At 46.1% G+C, this 20,816-nt stretch overlaps 1 protein-coding gene across 8 annotated transcripts in view; it reads right to left on the bottom strand.

Annotated features, from left to right (window-relative positions):
* The window catches only part of LOC115157389 (receptor-type tyrosine-protein phosphatase S), a 122,704-nt gene that overhangs the window by 18,468 nt on the left and 83,420 nt on the right, over positions 1 to 20,816 (bottom strand). For 3 of the 8 annotated variants that reach the window (XM_029705589.1, XM_029705588.1, XM_029705591.1), the window contains 7 exons: positions 14,415 to 14,509; positions 10,015 to 10,268; positions 8,503 to 8,590; positions 7,951 to 8,169; positions 7,400 to 7,557; positions 6,797 to 6,811; positions 6,447 to 6,571 (listed from right to left, as the gene is read on the bottom strand). In XM_029705589.1, the coding sequence (XP_029561449.1) occupies positions 6,447 to 6,571; positions 6,797 to 6,811; positions 7,400 to 7,557; positions 7,951 to 8,169; positions 8,503 to 8,590; positions 10,015 to 10,268; positions 14,415 to 14,509 (954 nt within the window). Of the gene's footprint in view, positions 1 to 6,446; positions 6,572 to 6,796; positions 6,812 to 7,399; positions 7,558 to 7,950; positions 8,170 to 8,502; positions 8,591 to 10,014; positions 10,269 to 14,414; positions 14,510 to 15,732; positions 16,375 to 16,526; positions 16,645 to 16,917; positions 16,945 to 18,177; positions 18,372 to 18,516; positions 18,838 to 20,816 lie in introns of all 8 variants that reach the window. The other 5 variants (XM_029705594.1, XM_029705590.1, XM_029705595.1 and 2 more) reach the window with 3 other exon arrangements.

Here is a 20,816-nt window from a genome sequence, read left to right as displayed (position 1 = left end):
TATCTGGATATGGGTGAAGGAGAAATGGTGGGGACAGCCAGGTGGAAAGCATGGCCAGCCGTAGAGAAATGCTCATTGAAATTCTCAAGTATAGTGGATTTATCGGTTGTAACAGTGTTTCCTAGCCTCAGAGCAGTGGGTAGCTGGGAGGAGGTGCTCTTATTCTCCATGGACTTTACAGTGTCCCAGAACTTTGAGTTTGTACTGCAGGATGCACATTTCTGTTTTAAAAAAGCTAGCCTTAGCTTTCCTGACTGCCTGTGTATATTGGTTCCTAACTTCTGAAAAGTTGCATATCACGGGGGCTATTCGATGCTAATGCAGAACACCGCAGGATGTTTGTGCTGGTCAAGGGCAGACAGGTCTGGAGTGAACCAAGGGCTATATCTATTCCTGGTTCTACATTTTTTGAATGGGGCATGCTTATTTAAGATGGTGAGGAAGGCATTTTTATAGAACAACTAGGCATCCTCTACTGTCGGGATGAGGTCAATGTCATTGCAGGATACCCCGGCCAGGTCGATTAGAAAGGCCTGCTCGCAGAAGTGTTTTATGGAGTGTTTGACAGTGATGAGGGGTGGTCGTTTGATCGCAGACCCATTACGGATGCAGGCAATGAGGCAGTGATCGCTGAGATCTTGGTTGAAAACAGCAGATATGTATTTGGAGGGCGAGTTAGTTAGGATGATATCTATGAGGGTGCCCTTGTTTACGGATTTGGGGTTATATCTGGTAGGTTCATTGATAAGTTGTGTGAGGTTGAGGGCATCAAGCCTAGATTGTAGGATGGCCAGGGTGTTATGCATGTCCCAGTTTAGGTCACCTAGCAGCACGAGCTCAGAAGATAGATGGGGGGCAATCGGATTACATATGGTGTCGAGGGCACAGCTGGGGGCAGAGGGTGGTCTATAGCAAGTGGCAACGGTGAGAGACTTGTTTCTGGAAAGGTTAATTTTTAGAAGTAGGAGCTCGAATTGTTTGGGTACAGACCTGGATAGTAAGACAGAACTCTGCAGGTTATCTTTGCAGTAGATTGCAACACCGCCCCCTTTGGCAGTTCTATCTTGTCAGAAAATGTTATAGGTAGGAATAGAAATGTTAAGGTTTTTGGTGGTCTTCCTAAGCCAGGATTCAGACACGGCTAGGACATCCGGATTGGTGGAGTGTGCTAGGGCAGTGAATAAAACAAACTTAGGGAGGAGGCTTCTAATGTTAACATGCATGAAACCAAGGCTTTTACGGTTGCAGAAGTCAACAAATGAGAGAGCCTGGGGGATGGGAGTGGGGCTAGACACTGCAGGGTCTGGATTAACCTCTACATCACCAGATCAGCAGAGGAGGAGTAGGATAAGGGTACGGCTAAAGGCTAACAGAACTGGACGTCTAGCACGTTTAGAACTGAGAGTAAAAGGAGCAGATTTCTGGGCACGGTAGAATATATTCAAGGTATAATGTACAGACAAAGGTATAGTAGGATGTGAATACAGTGGGGGTAAACCTGTGCATATAGTGATAATGAAAGAGATATTTTCTCTAGAAATAGCATTTAAACGAGGTGATGTCACTGCGTGTGTGGGAGGTGGAACTAAATTGTTAGCCGAGGCGTTTTGAGCAGTGCTGGAGGCTCTACAGTGAAATAAAACAATAGTTACAAACCAAAACAGCAATGGACAAGGCATGGTGACGTTAGGGAGAGGCATGCGTAGCCGGGTGATCATAAGAGTCCAGTGCGTGGCTTCAGACAGCTAGCGGCGGGCTAGCAGGCTAACAAAGGCCTTAGAGGGGCGACGCAACGGAGGAAAGTCTGTTGTGGCCTCCTTGTGCAGTTAAAGAAATATGTCCGAAGGGCCTCTTCAGCCAGCAGTCCAATGTGGTTTAGGTAGCTAGCAGGCCGTGGATTAGCGGCTGTGCATTCAGGGGACGTTAGCTGCTATAATTCTAGCTGGGGGAAAAAAAAAAAAATATATATATATATATATATATATATATAAAAATAGGTTCAGAGCTTGCGGTAGGAATCCGGAGATATGGAGAAGAATAAGTCCGACTAGCTCTGGTTTGAGTCGCGCTGTACAGACTGACGAGAGTTGTCCGGGAAAAAGGTAGCTGATGACCGCTAGCAAAGGATAGCTGACTGCTAGCTAGTAGCTTCGGAATGTATTCGATGGGCCTCGTAAGCTAACAGTCCATTGTGCTCTAGACAGCTAACATTCAGGGGATGTTAGCTGCGAAGGTCGGTAGGTGAGAAGGTTCAGAGCTTGTGGTAGGATTCCGGGGATATGGAGAGAAAAATAGGTCCGGTATGCTCTGTTGATTCGCGTTGTACAAAGTGGCGAGAGCTTTCCGAGCTAAAGGTTAGCTGATGACCGTTAGCTGGCTAGCTTATGTTGGAGATTCTAGTTAGAGGTAGAGAAAAATACTTTAGAGAAAAAGCAGGTCCACACCACATTGGGTGAGGCGGGTTGCAGGAGAGTATTTTGAAGTAAGTATACACGGGCCACGACAAGACGAGGACAAAAGACGTCTTACTGCTACACTGGACTTTCTGACGGGCCGCCCCTGGGTGGTGAAGGTAGGAAACAACATTTCCACTTCGTTGACCCTCAACACTGGGGCCCCACAAGGGTGCGTGCTCAGCCCTCTCCTGTACTCCCTGTACTCCCCGGCACTTGGAGTGTGGTGTAAGGAAAACAACCTCTCACTCAATGTCAACAAAACAAAGGAGACGATCGTGGACTTCAGGAAACAGCAGAGTGAGCACCCCCCTAGCCACATCAACGGGACAGCAGTGGATAAGGTGGAAAGTTTTAAGTTCATGGGCGTACACATCACAGACAAACTGAAATGGTCCACCCACACAGACAGTGTGGTGAAGATGGAGCAACAGCGCCTCTTTAACCTCAGGAGGCTGAAGAAATTTGTCTGGTCACCCAAAACCCTGACAAACTTTTACAGATGTACAATCGAGAGCATCTTGTTGGCCAGTATCATAGCCTGGCAACTGCACCGACCTCAATGGCAAGGTTCTCCATAGGGTGGTCTGCACAACGCATCACCGGGGGCAATCTACCTGCCCTCCATGACACCTACAGCACCCGATGTCACAGGAAGGCCAAAAAGATCATCAAGGACAACCACCCGAGCCACTGCCTGTTCACCCTGCTGTCACCCAGAAGGCGAGGTCAGTACAGGTGCATCCAAGCTGGGACCGAGAAACTGAAAAATGTATAGCCAATATACCACCAGCTTCTATCTCAAGGCCATCAGACTGTTAACCTGTTGGGGCTAGGGGGCAGTATTTGCACGGCCGGATAAAAAACGTACCTGATTTAAACTGGTTACTACTCTTGCCCAGAAACGAGAATATGCATATAATTAGTCGATTTGGATAGAAAACACTCTAAAGTTTCTAAAACTGTTTGAATGGTGTCTGTGAGTATAACAGAACTCATATGGCAGGCCAAAACCTGAGAAGATTCCATACAGGAAGTGCCCTGTCTGACAATTTGTTGTCCTTCTGTTGCATTTCTATCGAAAATACAGCATCTCTGCTGTAACATGACATTTTCTAAGGCTTCCATTGGCTCTCAGAAGACGCCAGAAAGTGTAATGGGGTGTCTGCTGTCTCTGGGCGAAGAACAGCAGGAGAATTTGTGAGTGGTCAGCCTGGGAACAGTGACACTGGAGATGCGCGTTCATGAGAATTCTCCATTTTTTTCTTTCAGCCTTTGAATGAATGCAACGTCGCCCAGTTGGAATATTATCGCTATTTTACTATAAAAATAGCATAAAAATTGATTTTAACATGCTTCGAAGTACGGTAATGGAATATTTTGAAATGTTTTGTCACGAAATGCGCTCGCACGTCACCCTTCGGATAGTGACCTGAACGCACGAACAAAACGGAGCTATTTGAATATAACTATGGATTATTTGGAACCAAAACAACATTTGTTGTTGAAGTAGAAGTCCTGGGAGGTCATTCTGACAAAGAACAGCAAAGGTAATCCAATTTTTCTAATAGTAATTCTGAGTTTAGGTTGTCCCAAACTTGGTGGGTGTCAAATTAGCTAGCTGTGATGGCCGGGCTATGTACTCAGAATATTGCCAAATGTGCTTTCGCCGAAAAGCTATTTTAAAATCTGACACCGCGATTGCATAAAGGAGTTCTGCATCTATAATTCTTAAAATAATTGTTATGTCTTTTGTGAACGTTTATCGTGAGTTTACATTTACATTTAAGTCATTTAGCAGACGCTCTTATCCAGAGCGACTTACAAATTGGTGCATTCACCTTATGATATCCAGTGGAACAACCACTTTACAATAGTGCATCTAAATATTTTAAGGGGGGGGGGGGGTTAGAAGGATTACTTTATCCTATCCTAGGTATTCCTTAAAGAGGTGGGGTTTCAGGTGTCTCCGGAAGGTGGTCATTGACTCCGCTGTCCTGGCGTCGTGAGGGAGCATGTTCCACCATTGGGGTGCCAGAGCAGCGAACAGTTTTGACTGGGCTGAGCGGGAACTGTGCTTCCTCAGAGGTAGGGAGGCGAGCAGGCCAGAGGTGGATGAACGCAGTGCCCTTGTTTGGGTGTAGGGCCTGATCAGAGCCTGAAGATACGGAGGTGCCGTTCCCCTCACAGCTCCGTAGGCAAGCACCATGGACTTGTAGCGGATGTGAGCTTCAACTGGAAGCCAGTGGAGAGAGCGGAGGAGCGGGGTGATGTGAGAGAACTTGGGAAGGTTGAACACCAGACGGGCTGCGGCGTTCTGGATGAGTTGTAGGGGTTTAATGGCACAGGCAGGGAGCCCAGCCAACAGCGAGTTGCAGTAATCCAGACGGGAGATGACAAGTGCCTGGATTAGGACCTGCGCCGCTTCCTGTGTGAGGCATGGTCGAGTTATTTAGTAAATTCACCGGAAGTTTGTGGTGGGTATGCATGTTCTGAACATCACATGCTAATGTAAAAAGCTGGTTTTTGATATAAATATGAACTTGATTGAACAAAACATGCATGTATTGTATAACATAATGTCCTAGGAGTGTCATCTGATGAATATCATCAAAGGTTAGTGCTGAATTTAGCTGTGGTTTTGGTTTTTGTGACATAAATGCTTGCTTTGAAAATGGCTGTGTGATTATTTTTGGCAGGGTACTCTCCTGACATAATCTAATGTTTTGCTTTCGCTGTAAAGCCTTTTTGAAATCGGACAATGTGGTTAGATTAACGAGAGTCTTGTCTTTAAAATGGTGTAAAATAGTCATATGTTTGACAAATTGAAGTTATAGCATTTTTGAGGTATTTGTATTTCGCGCCACGCGATTCCACTGGCTGTTGACTAGGTGGGACGCAAGCGTCCAACCGGCTTCCACCCGGTTAAGCAACCCTGCACCTTAGAGACTGCTGCCCTATGTACATAGACTTGGAATCACTGGTCACTTTAATCGTGGAACACTAGTCACTTTAATAATGTTTACATACTGCTTTACTCATTTCATATGTATATACTGTATTCTATTCTACTGTATTTTAGTCAATGCCACTCCGACATTGTTTGTCCTAATATTTATATATTTCTTAATTCCATTATTTTAATTTTAGGTTTGTGTGTATTGTTGTGAATTGTTAGATACTACTGCACTGTTGGAGCTAGTAACACAAGCATTTCACTACACCTGCAATAATATCTGCTAAATATGTGTATGTGACTACTAAAATTTGATGTCTTCAGTAGGTCCTATGATTGAATGTAGTCTGGCCCAGGGGTGTGAAGGTGAACGGCAAGGCACTGGAGTGACGAACCACCCTTGCTGTCTCTGCCTGTCCTGCTCCTCTCTCTACTGGGATTCTCTGCCTCTGACCCTATTACAGGGGCTGAGTCACTGGGTTGCTCACGCTCTCCCATTACCTCCTTAAGAGGGGTGGCTCACGTAATGCCAGGATTTTTTCACTGATGTGATCTTCCTTTTCGGTTTTGCGCCCCCCTCAGGCTCGTGTGGTGGGGGACATCTTTGTGGGCTATTCTCCCTCTCGTACATTTTGTCTCAACCTCTGAATGCTGTGATTATTATTTGACCCGGCTGGTTTTAATGGCCATGTACCCTTATAATCTCCACCCGGCACAGCCAGAAGAGGACTGGCCCCCCCTCAAAACCAGGTTCCTCTCTAGGTTTCTTCCTAGGTTCCTGCCTTTCTAGGGACTTTTTCCAAGCCACTGTTCTTCTGCATTGCTTGCTCTTTGGGGTCTTAGGAGGGGTTTCTGTATAAGCACTTTGTGACAACTGCTGATGTAAAAAGTGTTTTTCCCACCATATAAATTCAGAAACTTTTCCGTCTTTTTTCAATAAAGAATGTGTTATCGAAGAATGTGTGTGTGTGTGTGTGTGTGTGTGTGTGTGTGTGTGTGTGTGTGTGTGTGTGTGTGTGTGTATGCACAATACATACCAGGGGTCTGGAAGTTGATGCGTCTCATCTCGACGGGGTCTGTGGGGTGATGGGCCATCATCTCAGCATTACACAGAAGGCTCTTGGTGCCTGGCTCGGAGTCCTTCCTCTTACTGCTCAGGGACCAGGGAGACGGAAACAACGGGACACACCAGACAAGAGACACACCAGAGAGAGTAGAGTTCATGACTGTCTAACAGTATTCATCACAATCTATTTTCTTAATGAACACAAGTTAAACATATATTATACTGCTATAAATTGCTACACTGCAATTTAAGCATTAGATTTTGCCCTGCATCATCTGTCCTTTGAGATCAAGACAACTATTTAGTATGGCCGACACTCACCTGTCTGGCTTGTTGCTTCCGAAACAGGAGCGAGCAAGGGAATGAATAATGAAAGGAGGAGAGGAACAGAGGGAGAGAGAAAAATCTATATGATACATTTATATTCAAAATCCACTTTCTGTGGATGACACTTCTTTTCAGCAGGGTCAGGCTAGCAGTCATTCCTTACAATGCTGGTTATTGTATCTTTGCCTGTTATGCCAGTATACTGTGTAAGCTGAGGTAGCTACACTTCAATGGTTATAGTGGGCTAGCACCGTATGTGCTTAGCATGTTAGTTAGTTATAGCAGTATGTTAGCTAGTTATTAGCATGGAGGTGGTTATAGAGTGTTAGCATGTTAGTTACTTATAGCATGTTAGCTATTTATAACATTAGCATGTAAGCTGGTTATAGAGTGTTAGCATGTTAGCTACTTATAACATTGTTATTAGCATGTAAGCTGGTTATAAAGTGTTAGCTACTTATAGCATGTTAGCTATTTATATAATTAGCATAAAAGCAGGTTATAGCGTGTTAGCTAGTTATGGATAGATACTGTAGTTATACATGTTAGCTATAAAATCGCTGTAAGTTCAGTGCTCCCTCTGCGGGTTTCACTCACTTCTTGTAGAGCAGGATGGCGATGACGATGCAGATGATGAAGACCACGGCCAGGACGGGTCCCACCACCCAGATCAGACCATCCCCCGCGTCCAGGGGCTGGGGGTCTGAGTCCGGAGCGATCACTGGCTCTGTGTACGGACTGTCCGCGTACATCTTCTACAATACACAAACAAAGAGCACAGTGAGTGAGGAATACATATCACAGTAAGGGGTAGCCAGGGGAAATGTAACCTAATTTTCATGAATTTAATTGTCTTAGAAGTATTGCAACGTCTCTTGAGAATGACAGAGAAGACTACGTGAGAGGGATGCACACTGTCCTACAATGCATACACTCTTAGAAAAAAGGGTTCCAAAAGGGTTTCTTCGGCTGTCCCCAAGGGTTCTACATGGAACAAAATAGGGTTCTACCTGGTACCAAAAAGGGTTCTTCAAAGGGTTCTCTTGCGGGGACAGCCGAAGAACCCTTTTAGGTTCTAGATAGCACCTTTTTTTCTAAGAGTGTATACACAATCACACAAAAACAAACATAATTGGATTGGCCCGTACCACTGTGGTGCCATTGAGTTCCGCCAGGATGAAGAACACATACTCCTGTCCCGGTTCTAGAGCGCGGTTCTCAAAGCCTCCGTAGTCCAGCTGGTCCCCCAGAGTGAAGAAGGCTGGCAGAGTAGCAGGGGTGAAGAGGGCTGAGATGTAGGCTCTGCGCAGGTCTACCTGTTTCTGCTGTCTAGATTCCCTCTGTCTCTGACTGCTGTCCTTCAACAACTGGGAGACAGAGAGAGACAGAGAGAGAAGGAGAGCGAGGGAGGGAGTGAGAGAGAGAGAGGGAGGCAGGGAGTGAGAGAGAGAGGGAGTGAGAGAGAGAGAGGGAGGCAGGGAGTGAGAGAGAGAGGGAGTGAGAGAGAGAGAGCGAGAGAGAGAGGGAGCGAGAGAGAGAGGGAGCGAGAGAGAGAGGGAGCGAGAGAGAGAGGGAGCGAGAGAGAGAGGGAGCGAGAGAGAGAGGGAGCGAGGTGATGTTACTGATGCATTTGTTTATGTAAACATGAAGAAACCACATGGTAAAATCTAAAAGAGCAAAGGTTCTCAGAGAGCTCTCACCTCCTCCAAGTCCATCTCGTCTGGGCTCTTGAGGTGTCTAATGACCCCCCTTGCCCTCTTCAGAGGAACTACCACCACATACAGGTTCCTACAGGACAGAGGAACAACCACATTGTCAGGGAATTTCATTACAACTTTTCTGTGGCAGTTTACTAGCTGAAGTCGGAAGTACACCTTAAAATACATTTAAACTCAGTTTCACAATTCCTGACATTTAATCCAAACAAAAATTCCCTGTCTTAGGTCAGTTAGGATCACCACTTTATTTTAAGAATGTGAAATGTCAGAATAATAGTAGAGAGAATGATTTATTTCAGCTTTTATTTCTTTCATCACATTCCCAGTGGGTCAGAAGTTTACATACACTCAATTAGTATTTGGTAGCATTGCCTTTAAAATTGTTTAACTTGGGTCATATGTTTCAGGTAGCCTTCCACAAGCTTCCCACAATAAGTTGGGTGAATTTTTGGCCCATTCCTCCTGACAGAGCTGGTGTAACTGAGTCAGGTTTGTAGGCCTCCTTGCTCGCACACGCTTTTTCAGTTCTGCCCACAAATTTTCTATGGGATTGAGGTCAGGGCTTTGTGATGGTCACTCCAATACCTTGACGTTGTTGTCCTTAAGCCATTTTGCCACACCTTTGTAAGTATGCTTGCGGTCATTGTCCATTTTGAAGAACCATTTGCGACCAAGGTTTAACTTTCTGACTGATGTCTTGAGATGTTGCTTCAATATATCCACATAATTTTTCTTCTTTCCTCAGCCATCTATTTTGTGAAGTGCACCAGTCCCTCCTGCAGCAAAGCACCCCCACAACATGATGCTGCCACCCCCATGCTTCACGGTTGGGATGGTGTACTTCGGCTTGCAAACCTCCCCCTTTTTCCTCCAAACATAACGGTGGTCATTATGGCTAAACAGTTATATTTTTGTTTCATCAGACCAGAGGACGTTTCTCCAAAAAGTACGATCTTTGTCCCCATGTACAGTTGCAAACCGTAGTCTGGCTTTTTTATGGCGGGTTTGGAGCAGTGGCTTCTTCCTTGCTGAGCGGCCTTTCAGGTTATGTCGATATAGGACTCGTTTTACTGTGGATATAGATAGTTTTGTACCTGTTTCCTCCAGCATCTTCACAAGGTCTTTTGCTGTTGTTCTGGGATTGATTTGCACTTTTGGCACCAAAGTACGTTCATCTCTAGGAGACAGAACGAGTCTCTTTCCTGAACGGTATGATGGCTTTGTTGTCCCATGGTGTTTATACTTCTACAATTTTGGGCTGATTTATTTAGATTTTCCCATATTGTCAAGCAAAGAGGCACTGAGTTTGAAGGTAGGCCTTGAAATACATCCGCAGGTAAACCTCCAATTGACTCAGATGATGTCAATTAGCCTATCAGAAGCTTCTAAAGCCATGACATAATTTTCTGGAATTTTCCAAACAAATCATATTGTTGGAAGGCAACCGTGTGCCCATCAAAATCGGCAGAAAGCAACCCTGTGGCTAGCCCTTACTTGACAGGGATGCGGTTCTCTAGCGAGGGCAGGATTATGGTGATGGTGGTCTCCGTGTCACGGGTGTGGTCAATCTCTGGACGGCGGATGGCAATTGGTGGAGAGGTCTTGGCGTGGATGCGGTGCCTCAGCCCGCCCATGTTGCCCTCAGACGAGGTGATCTTGAAGTCATAGTCGGTATCTGGCTGCAAGTTGGGGATCACTGCTTTCCTCAGCTTGGCATCCACCTCCATCTTCAAGCGGTTATACTCCACCTGGGAGGAATAGGATAGGGGAGGGTATTTCTGACAGCTAAGATCACACATATACACACACATAATAAGATGGCGCCATCCTTAATGGTCGCCATTTTGCGAACTCCAACCCAACTTTGCCATTTTGTGATTCTTTAGCTGTTTATTTCTATTATTTCTTACAACCAACAAGAACTCTTGAACATCAGATCTGTAGTTACTTACCCCAATTCCAGCTTCTACTACAACTTTGACTCATCTGCCCTGGGCTCTTTCTGTAATTCTGACCCAATTTTCGGGGTATGCAAGAGGAAAATCCGGCGTTACAGAGGCAAGAGAGGGGAGGCCTGGCGACATTAAGGCGAAGGGAAAACCAACCACCTCTTCCCTCCATTCTACTGGCTAATGTACAGATGTACAGTCACTTGATAATAAGATGGATGACCTCCGATTACGGATTTGCAACCAACAGGACTCTCTTGACTGGAATATTCTCTGCTTTTCCGAAACATGGCTTTCAGACAAGATACACCCAATGGCTATCCAACGAACTAACCACCTCAGTCACCGGCTACATTAGGAAATGCATCGGCGACGTTGTCCCCACAGTAAAGGCTCGCTGCTTCCCCAATCAAAAGCCCTGGATTAACACTGAGTTTGGCGCTGAGCTAAAGGACAGGGCTACTGGACACAGGGTTTTCGCAGACAACCCTGAGGCTACGGCTGAGCACAGGAACAAGTACAAGAGGTCCCGCCATGACCTTCGCAGAGTCATCAAACGTGCAAAAGGACAATATAGGAATAAGGTGGAATCCTATTACACAGGCTCCGATGCCCACCACGTGGCAGGGGCTACAGTCCATTACGGATTACAAAGGAAGACCCAGCCGTGATCTATCCAACAATGCCTATCTACCGGACGAACTCAATGCATTTTATGCACACTTCGATAATAACAACACCGTGCCGTGCATGAGTGCCTCCACCAACCCAGAGGACTGGGTGATCTCGCTGATCTCGGAGCAGGTCGAGAGCTTCAAGTTCCTCGGTATCCACATCACTAAGGTCTTAAAATGGTCCACACACACAGTCGTGAATAAGGCACAACAGCCCCTCTTCCCCCTCAGGAGGTTGAAAAGGTTTGGCATGGGCCCCCAGATGCTCGAAGTTCTACTGCTGCACCATTGAATGCATCTTGACTGGCTGCATCACTGCTTGGTATGGCAACAGCACCGCCCTCTATCGCATGGCACTACAGAGGGCGGTGTGAAAGAAGGCCCGGAAAATCGTTAAAGACGCTATCCCTTCAAGCCATAGACTGTTGTCACTGTTTCCGCCACAGCAAACAGTACCGGTGCATCAAGTCTGACAGCAACAGGCTCCTGAACAGCCCCGAAGCCATAAGACTGCTAAATATCTAACAAAATGGCTACACAGATTGTCTGAGTTGACCCTTGTATTTAATTTGTATTTTTGTCTCTATGCACACTCACAGGACTCTACACACTCACGCACACTGGCACTCCAACACACACTCCAACACACTGACTTAATTTGCACATACATTTATACTGACTCTACACACACACACACACACACACACACACACACACACACACACACACACACACACACACACACACACACACACACACACACCCATACGCTGCTGCTACTCTGTTTATCATATATCCTGATGCCTAGTCACCTTACCCCTATACATATCTACCTCCATCACTCCAGTATCCCTGTCACCTTACCCTTATACATACAGTGCCTTGCGAAAGTATTCGGCCCCCTTGAACTTTTCAACCTTTTGCCACATTTCAGGCTTCAAACATAAAGATATAAAACTGTAATTTTTTGTGGAGAATCAACAACAAGTGGGACACAATCATGAAGTGTAACGAAATTTATTGGATATTTCAAACTTTTTTAACAAATAAAAAACAGAAAAATTGGGCGTGCAAAATTATTCAGCCCCCTTAAGTTAATACTTTGTAGCGCCACCTTTTACTGCGATTACAGCTGTAAGTCGCTTGGGGTATGTCTCTATCAGTTTTGCACATTAACCTTCCCAAGTTGTCTCACGTCACCCCGCTCCTCCGCTCTCTCCACTGGCTTCCAGTTGAAGCTCGCATCCGCTACAAGTCCATGGTGCTTGCCTACGGAGCTGTGAGGGGAACGGCACCTCCGTACCTTCAGGCTCTGATCAGGCCCTACACCCAAACAAGGGCACTGCGTTCATCCACCTCTGGCCTGCTCGCCTCCCTACCTCTGAGGAAGCACAGTTCCCGCTCAGTCCAGTCAAAACTGTTCGCTGCTCTGGCACCCCAATGGTGGAACAAGCTCCCTCATGACGCCAGGACAGCGGAGTCAATCACCACCTTCCGGAGACACCTGAAACCCCACCTCTTTAAGGAATACCTGGGATAGGATAAAGTAATCCTTCTAACCCCCCCCCCCCCAAAAGATTTAGATGCACTATTGTAAAGTGGTTGTTCCACTGGATATCTTAAGGTGAATGCACCAATTTGTAAGTCGCTCTGGATAAGAGCGTCTGCTAAATGACTTAAATGTAATGTAAATGTAAATGAGAGACTGAAATTTTTGCCCATTCCTCCTTGCAAAACAGCTCGAGCTCAGTGAGGTTGGATGGAGAGCGTTTGTGAACAGCAGTTTTCAGTTCTTTCCACAGATTCTCGATTGGATTCAGGTCTGGACTTTGACTTGGCCATTCTAACACCTGGATATGTTTATTTGTGAACCATTCCATTGTAGATTTTGCTTTATGTTTTGGATCTCCGTCCCAGTCTCAGGTCTTTTGCAGACTCCATCAGGTTTTCTTCCAGAATGGTCCTGTATTTGGCTCCATCCATCTTCCCATCAATTTTAACCATCTTCCCTGCCCCTGCTGAAGAAAAGCAGGCCCAAACCATGATGCTGCCACCACCATGTTTGACAGTGGGGATGGTGTGTTCAGGGTGATGAGCTGTGTTGCTTTTACGCCAAACATAACGTTTTGCATTGTTGCCAAAAAGTTCGATTTTGGTTTCATCTGACCAGAGCACCTTCTTCCACATGTTTGGCGTGTCTCCCAGGTGGCTAGTGGCAAACTTTAAACGACACTTTTTATGGATATCTTTAAGAAATGGCTTTCTTCTTGCCACTCTTCCATAAAGGCCAGATTTGTGCAGTATACGACTGATTGTTGTCCTATGGACAGAGTCTCCCACCTCAGCTGTAGATCTCTGCAGTTCATCCAGAGTGATCATGGGCCTCTTGGCTGCATCTCTGATCAGTCTTCTCCTTGTATGAGCTGAAAGTTTAGAGGGACGGCTGGGTCTTCGTAGATTTGCAGTGGTCTGATACTCCTTCCATTTCAATATTATCGCTTGCACAGTGCTCCTTGGGATGTTTAAAGCTTGGGAAATCTTTTTGTATCCAAATCCGGCTTTAAACTTCTCCACAACAGTATCTCGGACCTGCCTGGTGTGTTCCTTGTTCTTCATGATGCTCTCTGCGCTTTAAACGGACCTCTGAGACTATCACAGAGCAGGTGCATTTATACGGAGACTTGATTACACACAGGTGGATTCTATTTATCATCATTAGTCATTTAGGTCAACATTGGATCATTCAGAGATCCTCACTGAACTTCTGGAGAGAGTTTGCTGCACTGAAAGTAAAGGGGCTGAATAATTTTGCACGGCCAATTTTTCAGTTTTTTATTTGTTAAAAAAGTTTGAAATATCCAATAAATTTCGTTCCACTTCATAATTGTGTCCCACTTGTTGTTGATTCTTCACAAAAAAGGACAGTTTTATATCTTTATGTTTGAAGCCTGAAATGTGGCAAAAGGTCGAAAAGTTCAAGGGGGCCGAATACTTTCGCAAGGCACTGTATCTACCTCTATCACGCCAGTATCCCTGCACATTGTATATATGATATTGAAACTTAACCAGTATATAAATTACTTACTTCTCATGTTCTTATTTATTTATTGTATGTTTTTTTAATTCTCATGATATATTTAATACCACATTGATTATTGAATTGTTGGGTTTAGAGCTTGCAAGAAAGGCATTTCACTTTACTTGTGCACTTGACATTAAAACTTGAAACTTATGCATATGTACACACACAGTTGTTTACACACGCGCTCACAGTGAAATGGTAGGGGTAGGGGCTCTCAGGGAACTCCCAGGTCAGGAGAACGCTCGTCTTGGTCGCCAGGTTCACTGAGAAATTCCTCGGGACATCTGATTGGAAGACGGGAAAACAGACACATGGTCAGTGGCGGTATAGACCACCCCATTCACATGTCTCATCTGTCCTTAACCCTTTGTGGAAAAGCTACCAACCCATTCTAGTGGGTTCTATAATAACAAAGGATCCTAATTCCTAAAATAAGATTAAGAAGAATTATACAGTGATGTCATACATCTCAAGATTCTTCAGGAAGTACGTATATGGGCACTGAGTAGCAAATAAGAGTGAATAGAATTGAAGAGATAGGAACAGTTGTGCCCTGTTCATCATCCTCTTTATGATGACATAATCTGTGTAATCCCACTTTATCTCGTTCTAGCCTAATTCGCTCCGGAACATTTCCAGAACAGAACACACAGAATATTTAACTGCCAAACAACTCTCTTCTCAAGGAGCTACCAGGTCGCTGTGAAGTGGATGAGAGGATGTTAGACAGTCAAAGCAAGGTCATCTTTAGATTGCAGTGTGCCATTCAACCTCTCCACTCCTCTGCTTCCACCCTGTAGATCTGTTAGTGGGTGATGGAGGGTAGGTGCGGGTCTTTAGACATGGTGGTAGTGGGAACGGCAGATGAAGGTTTAGAGGAAGAGTAGGAGGAGGTGAAGAGGGTGGATTGATTGATCAGAGTGAAGAGTGGATGGAGAGCAACAGAACTGAAGAATGTGTTTGGTTAGTGGTGAAGTGCCTACTGGTGAGTGTGAGGGCTACAAAACATGTTAACAGCATGTCAACAAAGGTTGGAACAGGTTAGGTCAATCCAAAAGGAGGTAAAAGCTTACCTTTAGAAACAAACCATGTGTATTAAACGAAAGCCTCGTTCAGTCAGCCAAGGAGCCCATACTCAACACTTACCTCACAGTTCACAACCAGTCCGGCTTTTCTACTGACTTTTACCTGTGGGTGTGAGCGTGTTCTCTATACATTCATGTGGCATTCAGTCAGTTTTCCTTGGAGGTGAGGAGTAGGTGTGGAGTAGGTGTGGGAGGAGGAAGAGACTAGGATTTGCAGTTTTTTCCAGTGGACTCGTTTTCAACCACCCTGTGGGTGAAAGTTGACCCTTATAACTGGCCCAGAGTCAGCTTTGCATTTTGGACTATGATATTCAAGGTTCAGATTAAAATAAAAAAAATATGACTCTAGACCAGTGTTTAGAGTGAATAGGGGGGTTTCTCTGGAGCCCTGTGCCAGGCCCCAGGCCCCAGGCCAGCCCTACCTGTCTCGAAGGCCAGTGTGCGATACAGCAGCGGGGGACTGAAGGGGCCGGGACCTACGCTGGTGTGGGCACACATCTGCACCTCGTACCCTGTGTTGTGGTTCAGGCCCAGAATGGTGTAGCTGGACACAATGGCCGGGAGCGTGATCTGGCGAGGGGGTCCCAGAGGGTCAATGCCCAGATGGTTAAGACCCCCTGCTTCCCGATAAGCTATTGTGTATTCGGTGATCACACCATTTCGCTCGCTTGGCACAGGGGGCAGCCAGGAGAACTGGAGCGAACAGCAGGTGGCGTTAATGTATTCTGAGATTTGAGGGTAGCCCCTGGGTGGGTACTCAGGCATCTTGAGTTCCTCCCGTGCCTCGTCTCCGTACCCTGACCGGCTTTTGGCGGAAAGGGTAACGACATAGGTCAATCCTGGAATGACGTCTGTGAGTGTGTACGTTCGCTCCCTGGCCGAAAACTCCACCGTAGTGTCCAGGGTTGCATTCTTCAGCCCAAATTGTAGCTGGAAACCCTGGATCTGAACTTCAGACCCTTTGGCCCCTGGACCTGAGTCTGACCCCTCAGTAGGGGGCCCCCATCTCACCACCATGGAGGGCTCAGACCCTGGGCGCACCGACAGGGAGGGGGCACCAGGCACTGCAGACAAGAGGAGGGAGAGGCACAGACATGTCAGTTCTGCATTGTGCCTTTGAAACATTCATATACTGTATGTCTAATATGCTATCGTGTGTGTATTGTGTGTGCATTTGTTAGTGATCTTATTCTGTTTGAGTGTGTGCAATGCTCACCAATCCCCGGTGTCTGCACCACCCTGGCTTTACTGTGTGTTCCATCCCCTTTAGTGGTGTAAGCCGCCACAGACACAGAGTACCACATCTCAGGCTTCAGACCCCCCACTATCATCTCCTACAGAGTCACACACACAAGATACTTTTTCAGCTAAGCCTCATAAACCTCCCTCTCCTCTTCCCTCTCCCTAGCCCTCCATTTCTCTACTAACACATTACATAGTATTAGCTCACTCTGTCCTATTACTCTACATAGAGACGTTACAAACTGACTGTCTCTCAGATAGAAGGCATCTCCTAATGAGGAGTTCATAGCTTACTTATGCAATGTACAGCATAACCACTACCACTGTAGGTTCAGTTTAATACTGACAGAATGATCCATACTCACATATTCAGTAGAGTCATCCTCCACAAACTGATCCCACGGTTAGACCCGGAGGGGAGAGAGAGAGGGAGGAGAGTGAATGAGTCGAGAGAAGAGATTAGATAAAGGAGGAGGAAATGGGAGCGTAGTGGGAGGCAAAGCTCCCTCCATTTTTTTTGCCACTGAGTTTCAGGTCTGCTGAGCACAAATGTGAAAATTCTGTGCAACTTCCGGCGAGCGTTTACTGTGAACACTGATGCTGTACCTGCTATTATTGACTGTTTTAACAGTGGCCAAGAAACCACTTTACAAAACAAAATGCATTATTATTAATACAGAGAATCTATGAAACGATGCTACCCTCTGCCTACAGTATTGGCTTCTTAGCTTATTCAAGCCCGTCTCAAAATACAATACGGCCCCTTTAAGACAGGAAAAAAGCTTTTTACCTGACTCGCTTTTCAAAGATGTCTAGAAATGTTCATGTTTTGTGCTCTTGTAGGAAGCGATCACTTCCACATTTCAGACTATAAATGACCTATGACTGGGCTAATAACTCGCTAACTAGTAAATAATATGAACAAATGTGGACACATGGCTACATGTAGCTCTCACTTTGATCTCAAAACAAGCGCATAATAATCACAACCCCTCATGCTGTAAAGCAGTCCAGTTCAAATGTAATGGTTCAATTCAATATATGGCAATGGTCTATTTGCATATAGGCCTACTGCAGCTCTGATTGGTTATGGTGCACCGGCCTGAGTCGTGCCTGTCAATGCAATAGAATCCCACTCCGATGCGCTCTGCCTACAATAAAATCTCTTGCATAGTTAATTTAGCATACTAAATCTTGCATAGTTTGTTTTGTTTCGGTATGTTGCATTGAAAGTGGCTAATATTGCGTTGATTCGATCACAATTCCCACAGTAAAGGGAAACGTTGATAGTGTTAACTAACGGGGAAAACTCTAGAAAGTTGAGTGAAGTTCAATCTCGTGCTTCTCTGCACATGCTGATATATCTTCTGCTCCGGCAGTCCCGGGGGCGCTGCGTGCTGCACATGCCCGCAGCTTAGAGGGAACATTGGTGGGAGGTGATGTGTACTGCAGACTCAGTGAGATAAATTATTTGCTTCACTTTAACTGAACAATGACCTGCAGAGGTGTGATAGCTGGCAAATATATGTCATCTTTGAAAGTACATATGTACGTGACTGTTGAGAAGATATTCAAATGAATTTTTTTAACGGAAAATAAGAAAAATAAGAAGGCGATGACCTCACCTGGCTGTCGTCCAATAGCAGGTCTTTGATTCGAGGAAGGCTGCGTGATGAGCCACTCTCCACACGAGCATAGTGCACCTGGTAACCACGGATCTGACCTTGGCGTTGCCTTGGCAACACAGATCGCCAGGTGACCCTAAGAGCAGTGGAGTTGAAGGGCCGGACCTCCACCTGCCGAGGGGCCGCACCTGGGACTAAGGAACACACACATACTTCTAATTTCTCAATCAACGCATCGATCAGCTAATCTAGAACTTCAGCCATCCATCTACCCTGCTTCAAACATTCTCGTCTCAAACTTGTTTGATATCTCTCTGACACGAACACACACTCACTCACCATCGTGGTCTGTGCGGCAGAGCAGCGCTGGACTCTCTGGTCCAGACCCCTCGGTAGTGAAGGCTGCCAGGCTAACGCGGTACCAGGTCCACTTTTCCAGCCCCTCCACCACCGCCTGCCCCTGCTCTGGGGGGATGAGAGGCCCCTTCACCTCTGGACCCTGACCTTTGACTTCGGCCCCAGACACCACTTGCTGGTAGCGCAGCACATAAGCAGTCAGTGTGCCATTTTGGGTCTCAGTGGGCGGCGGTGTCCAACTTACCCTCAGGGAGGTGGAGCTGGGGCTGTCACAGGACACGCCCAGGGGAGCAGCCGAGGGCTCTGATTGGATGAGGGTCAGGATAAGGAAGTGTGCAAGGCCGGGGGAGTATGGAACGCGGTGAAGAAATAGAAAGGGAGAGCAAAGAGACAGTGGCGGAAAGAGGGTGAAAAACCAAAACAAAAGGATAGAAGAAAAAGTAAATACAAATAAAAAAAGGAAAACTAAATTAAAAGAGAAGGCCTCAAAATAAAAACAAACATGACACAGCTGAACACAGAAGACAAAGTCTTCGACACAGAAGACAAAATCTTTGACACAGAAGACAACGGCTTCGACACAGAAGACAACGGCTTCGACACAGCAGTTCAATAGAGTAGACAAGGGCTTCAACACAGAAGACAAGGGCTTCAACACAGAAGACAAAGCTTTATGGAGGAAGAAAGGAATTAATCATGTTAGCTAGGTAATGAGATAAAGGACAACTTAATTACTACCCAGGAGGATGTGTAACTGATACCAGATGATTGGCTTTCACCTGCCTGCTCTGACCAATGGCGGCACAGTGATTTACGACTGGGAAGAGGGCCTTTAAGACATTGTCTAGAGACACAGCTCTGCTTAGTTTTGCTTGGCTGGATAAGAACAGAGCTATATTGTAGATCAGGGATGGGCAACTGCCGCTATACTGTCGATGGGGGATGGGCAACTGCCGCTATACTGTCGATGGGGGATGGGCAACTGCCGCTATACTGTCGATGGGAGATGGGCAACTGCCGCTATACTGTCGATGGGGGATGGGCAACTGCCGCTATACTGTCGATGGGGGATGGGCAACTGCCGCTATACTGTCGATGGGGGATGGGCAACTGCCGCTATACTGTCGATGGGGGATGGGCAACTGCCGCTATACTGTCGATGGGGGATGGGCAACTGCCGCTATACTGTCGATGGGGGATGGGCAACTGCCGCTATACTGTCGATGGGGGATGGGCAACTGCCGCTATACTGTCGATCGGGGATGGGCAACTGCCGCTATACTGTCGATCGGGGATGGGCAACTGCCGCTATACTGTCGATCGGGGATGGGCAACTGCCGCTATACTGTCGATGGGGGATGGGCAACTGCCGCTATACTGTCGATGGGGGATGGGCAACTGCCGCTATACTGTCGATCGGGGATGGGCAACTGCCGCTATACTGTCGATGGGGGATGGGCAACTGCCGCTATACTGTCGATCGGGGATGGGCAACTGCCCACGGATACATTTCTAAAGACATGAAAAACAGTAGAAACATTTGGGGGGGTCTCAACTTCCTGTTGAGAGTTAGAATAGTAGAATACACCAGGTGAAATTTAGTTGTGCATCATCGGTTTTTTTCTTGTTATGTCACTCACTGACAGTCACTCAATTGGCCCATGTCAGAATTTTTTTTTAGACGAGTAAGTTAGTCTAACAGCCAGTAAACTTGTAATATTCATGGTGAATTACCGACCAGGGGGCCCCCATTGATTTTGTTAGTCTCTCACTCAGGTATCATATTTAAAACTGCAATCATTTCTCTCTACCCTATTGCAGGAAATGTACTCTAAAACATAATTTTTTTCTCTCCACTGTCAAGAAGGGGGCCGCTAAAACAATATTTTGCTAAGGGCCCCCAAAAGGGTAGGGTCAGCTCTGACAACATGTGTGGGTATGGAAGTGCATATGCAGACCCACAAACTACTGCTGCCCCCTATGATGAGTTGAGATTTTCTGTGGCCCTCACCCCATCAAAGTTGCCCATCCCTGCTGTAGATACTATGGAGAGTTTTACTTTTGACTTTTACTTACTTTTTAGTCATTTAGCAGACGCTCTTATCCAGAGCGACTTACAGTAGTGAATGCATACATTTCATGCTTTTTTTTTTTTTTTTTTTTGTACTGGCCCCCCGTGGGAATCGAACCCACAACCCTGGCGTTGCACACACCATGCTGGCGTTGCAAACACCATGCTCTACCAACTGAGCCACAGGGAAGTTTTGCAGTCTATCCTCTAT

The sequence above is a fragment of the Salmo trutta genome, chromosome 21, assembly GCF_901001165.1.
Source record: "Salmo trutta chromosome 21, fSalTru1.1, whole genome shotgun sequence".
NCBI classification, from domain to species: Eukaryota; Metazoa; Chordata; class Actinopteri; order Salmoniformes; family Salmonidae; genus Salmo; species Salmo trutta.
The sequence above is the reverse complement of the archived record's forward strand: the minus strand, read 5'-3'. Positions and strand labels throughout refer to the sequence as shown.